General features: G+C 42.4%; 1 protein-coding gene across 2 annotated transcripts in view; it reads left to right on the top strand.

Moving 5' to 3' along the window:
• Positions 1-4,082, top strand: part of CAMK4 (calcium/calmodulin dependent protein kinase IV) — a 90,111-nt gene extending 86,029 nt beyond the window's left edge. For both annotated transcript variants that reach the window (XM_081880532.1, XM_081880531.1), the window contains 3 exons: positions 1,258-1,384; positions 2,321-2,473; positions 3,660-4,082. In XM_081880532.1, the coding sequence (XP_081736658.1) occupies positions 1,258-1,384; positions 2,321-2,473; positions 3,660-3,884 (505 nt within the window). In that variant the 3' untranslated portion in view covers positions 3,885-4,082. The remainder of the gene's footprint in view (positions 1-1,257; positions 1,385-2,320; positions 2,474-3,659) is intronic.
• The last annotated feature ends 4,482 nt before the right edge of the window (positions 4,083-8,564 follow it).

Here is an 8,564-nt window from a genome sequence, read left to right as displayed (position 1 = left end):
CTCCAAAAATGGAGGGGAAATGTGTGTGCGTCCTATGGGGCGAATGCAGGCTTTCGCTGAAGCCTGGAGAGCGAGAGGGGTCGGTGCGCACCGACCCCTCTCGCTCTCCAGGCTTCAGGAAGCTATCCGCAAACCGTGGGAGCTCAGCGCCCCCCAGGCTTCGGGCTTTGCGCAGCTCTCCGCAAGCCGTGGGAGGGCTGCGCGAAGTTGCGCAGCTCTCCCACGGCTTGTGGAGAGCTGCCTGTTCTGGGGGCTGGGGTCGGGGGAAGCTCGGGCTTTCCCCGCCCCAGCCCCGCTCCAGGGGGGAATTTTTTTTTCCCTTTATTTCCCCCCCAAAAAACTAGGTGCGCCCTATGGGCCGAAAAATACGGTAATCCTCCCAAATGTTGTGAAGAAAAATAAATAGATTAAAAATCCTTCATACCTATTGCAAAATCCTTTGTGCTCTGTTAATCTCTTATGGCCTGATCCCTTGAGCCATTGGCTGAACAGAGTAGCACATAAGAACATATGTGGAAAGCTGCTGTAGCAGGAAGAAGCTGGTTTAGGACTTATTCCTCTATTCTTTTAGGCATGGGGAAATTTTATGGGGAGATAAACATGTGACTACTCCCCCTACAGTCTGAGAAGGGCCATTCTATCTGATGTTCCTTACTGTACACACTTGCATTTGACTCTTGGTACTGAAGACTTTTAAACATGCTATGAATTCTACGTCCAATATTATTTATTTCTTAAAATTAATACACCACTTGATTGTAAAAACAAACAACCCCTCAGAGCAGTTTACAAAGCACAGAACAGTAAAATCAAGAGAAATTTACAAGCCTACTTTAAAACATACAAAAGTTAAAATGCTAAAACAGTTTAAAATTACCTCAACTTCCTAAGCATCTGGGTGGGCTTGTCTAAGCAGGTATAGTTTTATCAGGTGCCAACAAGAGTACAGTGAAGCTGCCTGCTTGATCTCAATAGGCAAGGAGTTCCAAAGTGTAGATGCTGCCACACTACACAATTGAGTTCTTACAAACGCTGATCAGATATTATGTGGCATGATGTGTAGTAGTACCAATTTCACTGATTGAAGCGGTCAAGTGGGCACATGCAGTGCAAGGTAGATTACTACAGAGGTTACACATTCCTCCGTATTTTGCAGACATAACATGCTCTTTTTGTCAAGGAAGCTAAAGCTGATCAACGTGGCTGAGCTATCTCACTGATAATGATGTAACAAGTTTGTTTATTGCTTGTCTCTAGACTCTGTGGTTTTGAGCCGTTCTATGATGAAAGAGGAGACCAGTACATGTTCAAAAGGATCCTGAACTGTGAATATGATTTCGTTTCCCCCTGGTGGGATGATGTGTCTCTAAATGCCAAGGATTTGGTATGTTCGGCTAATTCTGCCATTTACCATCAGCATAATTTTATCAGGATAATCAGCATTGTACTTTACATGTGGAATCTACTTTATGTATATTCATTATAGGTTATATCCCCACAGTGTCTGTGCATGAGAAAAATAGACCTCCACCAATGCAATGGCACTTCTACTTCCTATCCTTACCTCTGCAGCCCCCACGCACCATCAAAATCTGTGGAGGGTTGGTGGACCCTATGGAACAGATTCGGAGGTGGGATTCATGGGGCTGCAGGAGACAGAAGAGCAAGGAGAAGTCTCGTTGCATCATCAGAAATCTGCTTGTGTGACATTGGATTTCACCCAGTAAAATTATAGCCTGAAAGTTTTGAATCTTGATATTGTTCAGATGCACTTTTAGCACATTACTGGCCCAGTTCATATGCTGATTCAGCTGGCAACAAGCTTGGCTGACTCCTTTCCATCTCCTTTTTTGAGAGGGAGGGATAATGTGCATTGAGAGTTTCTATCCATGCATTCACTGGATGTTTCTAGCCAGTGGTTAGAGTGTTGGACTAGGACCTGGAAGACCAGGGTTCAATTCCCACTAAGCTACCTTGGGTGACCTTGGGCCAGCCACTGCCTCTTAGCCTAACATACCTCATAGGGTTGTTGTGGAGTTTGAAAGATGAGCAGAAGAATATATACACCACCTTGAGCTCCTTGGAGAAATAAAAATGGGATATAAATGCAATAAATAATCATAAATAATATGTGCGGAGCACTCACACCTGGTTTACTTTAATGTTGCTTCTAAGCAGTTGTTTGATGCTAGAAGTGGATATTGGTTGGGTAGCAAGTTGCTAGCATATGAAATTGTGCATATATCCTTAGGTTGGAGCCTACAAGGTTTCCGAGGAATGCATTCCCCCCCCCTTACTTTTAAATCATCTTATTATGCAGGTTAAGAAGTTAATTGTGCTTGACCCCAAGAAACGTCTCACCACATTTCAAGCCTTACAACACCCTTGGGTCACAGGCAAGGCAGCCAATTTCGCTCATATGGATACAGCCCAAAAGAAACTCCAAGAATTCAATGCTCGACGTAAACTTAAGGTACGTTTCAGGGGGGTGGGGTGTTATTGTTTACTTTTGGATGGATTCAAGTAACTCACTTTGTTAACGGAAGACAGCACAAGGGCTCCTCTACATAGCACCACACTTGCATGCTATTTTCACCGATGTGTGTATTTTTATGCATGTGTCACCAAAGTGCTTGGATTTTTGTACACATCACCTGCCCAGAGAACTTCAGAGAAGGGTGGCTATCTTTTGATTTGTGTATTGCTTTGGAGCGTGAGAAGTAGGTTTGCTCTTTAAATGTACAGTGGTACCTCGGGTGACAGATGCTACAGGTTACAGACACTTTAGGTTACAGACTCTGCTAAACCAGAAATAGTACCTCGGGTTAAGAACTTTGCTTCAGGATGAGAACAGAAATCGTGCAGTGGCGGCGTGGCAGCAGCAGCAGGAGGCCCCATTAGCTAAAGTGGTGCTTCAGGTTAAGAACAGTTTCAGGTTAAGAACAGACCTGCAAACAAATTAAGTTTTTAACCCGAGGTACCACTATAAAAAAGGGACGCGGGTGGCGCTGTGGGTTAAACCACAGAGCCTAGGACTTGCTGATCAGAAGGTCAGCGGTTCGAATCCCCGCGACGGGGTGAGCTCCCATTGCTCGGTCCCTGCTCCTGCCAACCTAGCAGTTCGAAAGCATGAAGTGCAAGTATATAAATAGGTACTGCTCCGGCAGGAAGGCAAACGGCGTTTCCGTCCCTTTACCTTTATCTTTACCACTATAAAGTGAATTGAATTTCTCCCCCATCCCTCATAGTGACACACTTAGAAAAAGGTAAGGAGGGGCTGCTCTAAAGAATACATAAAAAGGTGAAAATGTGTGGATGAAACATGCTTATTCCCTTAAAACCTACTCTATATGTGCACAACTGCATATCACCCAGTCTTAGCAGAAACAGGCTGGTGTCTTGGTAACTTTGGCTTTTAGCAAAATATTCTCCTTCGTTAGACCACACTGATTTGTTCAGTTTGGGGACACATTCTGTCTGAACCCCTGCAAGTCTAAATAGAGTTAATTCATACATTATGTAGGAGAGAATCTACTAGGAAGTGATTATAGCCTTGCCTGGGTTGGTACACAGTGGAGACAGATGGGATGGGTGCCACGAAACCACAGCATAGGTGCCAAGAAATCTAACCACTCTTGTTTGTTTTTATTGAAACCCAGGCTGCAGTGAAAGCTGTTGTTGCATCAACTCGTCTTGGGAGTGCAAGCTGCCACAGCACCCACGACAGCAATAAGCCCAGCCAAAGGCAGTCTCTGCGCCCAGAAAGAGAGGACAGCGTGGAGGGAAAAGAAGAAGTAGTAGTAGCAGAAGAAGAAGAAGAAGCAAACTTCACTGAATCTCATGAAGAGAACGCTCACGAAGAAGCAACTGAAGGAGAGTCTTAAATCTTGGGGTATCTTATTCCAGCCAAGTTCTGTCATTCCGTGCACCAGCCAAGATACCATTCAGAAACAAATTACAAGCATGGCTACTCTGAGTGGCTTTGCCTTGGGATGGAAAATGCTCTAGCTGGTGACCTGAACTTCAAAATGCATGTGACTGCTTCTGAAAAAAAATAAATAGTTCACAGTCTTTTAATGGCATGCCATGGATAAAGTGATATTTACAGTAATACCAACGAATGAAGTGGAGAGCAGGGAACACTCTTTATTACCAACATGTATATCTCATATAGAGTGTTTATAGATAACCTCTGAAGTGAATGATGATTATGGCTTATTATACAAGATTTTCTAGAGATCTTGACATTTCTTCAATCTGCTTCTTTTCAAACTCATAATCACCCAGTAGGTCAATGGGCACTAAGACCCGCCAAGTGTTTTTTAAATGGCATATGAAATATTTTTCATTCATCCGTGATAATTTACAAACTGTTTACAATTGAGAACTTAAATATTTATATGCAAAAAAACATTCCACTGATTCCTGTGAAAGATTTAATTGAATGGCTATGAAACTATGTTCCTTAAGAATGCCTTACCTCTATAAGTAACCATTTCTGTACAGTATTTTGATGATAACTAGAATATCTTCAGACTTCTGTCACATTACTATCTAGTATTACTTTTACAAAACAATGTCGAGGATAGTACTCAAACAGAGCAGGTATGTGTGCCATTGTTAAGGTACAATTGGAATTAGTCATGACTATGAAACTGTGCACCTATAAGGCTACATATACAGAGGGGGATTCTGCAATTAATGTCCTGCAAGAAGAATATTCAACAGCATGATACTTTTGCTTTAGGATACCAGTCAAGGTACTTGCCATGGGCAGCAATAGAAATGCTTGCATGATTAGAGATACATGAGAATTGTGTAGCCAGTTGTTTCTTTTTGTTTAATCTGTCAGCGTAGACTTGATCTGTATAAGTGTGCCAGTAAAGAACAGGTTAAGGTTAGGATAGGACACTGTCACTGCAAAAAAGAAAGAAAATGTTCTATTCAGGCACTTGTGTATAATAGGTGTTACAATCTTTACTCTGCCAGGTGTAACCTATGCGAGTTGAAAAATAAGCAGAATGGATAGCATTTGTAATACATTTTGTAGCACCTGAATTTCTTAACGTATAGATAAAAGTGATCCAAAGAAATTAGCATGCAACAATTAACTTTTAGTGCAATCCTATACTCAGAAGTACGTATGCCCCACAGAGCTCAGCGGAGCTTACTCACAGGTAGGTGGGTGTAGTATTGCAGTCTCTGTTGCTGTTCAGGAACACAGCCAATACCCCAATACATTAGTTATTTCTTGCATTCTTTTTTCTTTGCCTTTGGAATAGTATTATCTTGCAGAGAAACAAGAATCAGTTAAACTACAGAAACCAAGAGGAGGCACATGTTTTGTGTCTTCTGTTCTATTGTAGTTAGAAAAGTAATTAAATAATATTTCTACGAGACTTGGTAAATTAAAACAACTCTGATAACGACAGAACAGAATACTGTTAGTTTTTTTGCAGTGAAAGTGTCCTGTATGACTTTTGAAAGCTGCCATGATATTTTAACTCATTTATAAATGGATAAATAAGTAGATCTTACATGAAAAATATTTGTTTTGCACATGGAATCATTGTGCCCAAGCACACGAATTGATTCCAAGATGTTGTTCTTGGAAAGTGTTTGCTTGTCTGGCAAGAGGAAGAATTCGAAGTGCTTAGCTAGAAAAGCACAGCACAATCCAAAGCAGTTTGCAGGTGGGGCTAGTTCTTTTTCTTCTGTGAAGAGGAATGCTCTGGACTTGCATGGAGATTGCCCACTGCATGCAATATGAGTTGTTATAGAAGAGGGCTGGCGATCCCTTTGCATGTGAAGTTCTGTGCACACATCAGAAGTGCCAGATCACAGCATCTGGGTACAATCAGCTGCATATCTGCTTGAAATGAATCAAGGGCTGCTTTCTCAGCTGCACACTGTGACTTGCATTATGTGTTCTGGGTACTGAGCCTGAAGTTGGAAGCAGGTTATTGCTGCCAGGAAAACAGAATTGTTTTTAAATCCAGCCATTCGGGAAAGACAGGGTACATGCAGTGATTTCCTAGCTTCTTATACAACTGCTTCATAAATCCTTCCAGAAAACTAGTCTCCATCTCTCTCTCTCTCTCTCTCTCTCTCTCTCTCTCTCTCTCTCTCTCTCTGTGTGTGTGTGTGTGTGTGTGTGTGTGTGGTAGCATATTATCAGAAGTCTGGAAGCTACTCGTGCTGTGAACCACACAAAATATATTTTTAAAAATCAGCATCTTGGTAGCAGTGAGGTCTGGGGACAATCAAAACACCTGAAGGTTCAAAATTCGGTCCAGAATCTTCAGCTATACTTATTCTAGATACATTTGATTTGGTGTGTAAATCTGATCACGACAAGCACGTGATCAAGTATGTCAAAATGATCTGTGCTCTTGGGAAACCAAGATTCCACACTGCATTGGTGCTACTCACTTTCTGTGGCAATGAAACTGTTAGAGCAGGGATAGCCCACATGGCACATTTCCAATCTTGTTGGACCATGGACGCCCATCATCCCTGGCCTTGACCAAGGGTCATGCTGGCTGAGTGATGCAAGTTGTAGCCCCCACATCTGAAGGGCACCAGGTTGGCCACCCCTGACATAAACATCACACCCTTGCTTGTTAAGGAGGATTTATTACTACTGTTCATTATGTCATAGGAATAGTTCTATGGTTGTGATCTGAAATCAAATGTTTGAAGGACACCCAGAATACGAAACCCATGGAAGGTTATGGGGTATGGCTAACAGACGGGGGTGCAGTTCAGAAGCTGTTGCTGTTCACCAGATCTGATTGCTAAATCCTTGTTATGATTTCTGCTCAGTCTTAGAAATAATTCCCCTTCTGCAAGTCTCAGTATTAAATGTGCACACAGATGCAGATAGCTCAGTTTGTTATCGAGCATGGGGCCGATAATGCCAAGGCTTCAGGTTTAATTCCGTTATGGGATAGCTGCATATTCTCGCATTGCAAGGAGATGGAGTAGATGATCCTCAGGGTCCCTTCCAGCTCTTGTTCTCTGATCTCTGCCATGCTGGATGGACCATATGCTCTAATAATAAGCATCAAGGCAAATTAAGGGAGTGTGTTATATCTGATTCTGTATGGGACATGGAAATTCCAGTTTATAAGAGTCTTTCAGCTCAGTCTTACATATACTTAGTCAAAAGTAAGCTCTGTGGAATTCAGCGGGACATTCTCCCGGATCAGTGTGCATAAGGTTGCAGCCTTAAAATGCGACTTTGATTCTGTGGTTGCCTGAGGAATAGCATTACCATTTCACATAATGGTATGAAAGCCGCTTACTGTGACAGGGGAAGAAAACGAGGTGTAGACTAACATTGAATGCATGCTATTGCTAAAGTTAATTAGACACTGGTATTCTTATTATTCTGATAGGTGAGATAAGATTAGGGTCTAGTATAGCAGGTACTATTGCAAAATTATTTCACGGAATATGTTTCTCGTGAGTGCTAACTTATTTCGCCACGTCAACTATTCCCGGTTGCAGAACAGCAACAAATCAGTCAAATGACTTACTGTAAGTTGATTTTAAGTCTCTGTTCAGCCAGGCTACACCCATGGTTAATGCATAATGTCAAGGCTAATAATAGGGGGTGAAGGGGACCTGCAATTAAATGTTGCAGTGTGGCTTGCCCCTGCTCAAGTTTCCAGCCACTTCATTGTATTCCCCCTTCCCACCTGGTTTCCCATTTTTTCTCTAACAGCCAGAGAGCATCCCATGCCTACTGAGCAAACTCAGCCCTCCATGGCCTTGGGGGGATTTTTTTTTTGCCCTAAATATTTTTGTACTCCTGCATACCTTGAGGACATAGGGTTCCCTCAATCAGAGCAGCTGATCCTGCTACTCCTACTGCTGCATTTTATGTGAGTAGCTGTACCTAATTTCCACTGCTCAAGTCACTGTGGTGTCTCTTTTGCATTATCAGTAGAGAACCTGGCAGAAAGGATTTCAGGGGTCAGCATGCATCATGACCATTGAAAACAGCAGGTAAAGAGACTGCACAGACCTGGAAGCAGATTAGGAGTGCCTAAGGTTGACTCTTACAATGGGGATCAAGGAATATGGCAGAAACCCAACCATGATCATGGATCTACAGCCCAATTGCCGTTGAATAATCGCAAGTGTGCAATATGGAATACATGTCTAGTATAAGAGAACTAGGTTGTTAATAATGAATTTGTAATGCAGGTAGGACATTATTAGTATGTCTGAAAAGCATGGATATGGAAGGTCTCAAATGCACCATGAAACTTTCAAAAACAGTTTGCAATGCACTTCAGGATTCTCGTTGCAAAATTGAATGGCTTGCTGCACAGCTGCGATCCCTTGCACAGAGTAATATTGGCTTGTAGCCTGGCACTGTTAGTGTAGTGGGTAAGTGAAGAGAGGTTGCCTCAAACTCCCTAGGTGGCCTTTGGCACCCTTGGCATCTCTGAACCTCAACTTTCCAGACCATGTGCAATATAGGCTCATGATACAGGCCTACCTTACAGGACTGTTGTAAAAGTTACTGTGCTAATTATATATCAGTGTGTAGA

This window comes from Podarcis erhardii, assembly GCF_964252035.2.
Source record: "Podarcis erhardii genome assembly, chromosome: 11".
Taxonomy (NCBI): Eukaryota; Metazoa; Chordata; class Lepidosauria; order Squamata; family Lacertidae; genus Podarcis; species Podarcis erhardii.
This window is presented reverse-complemented; position numbering and strand designations above follow the sequence as displayed.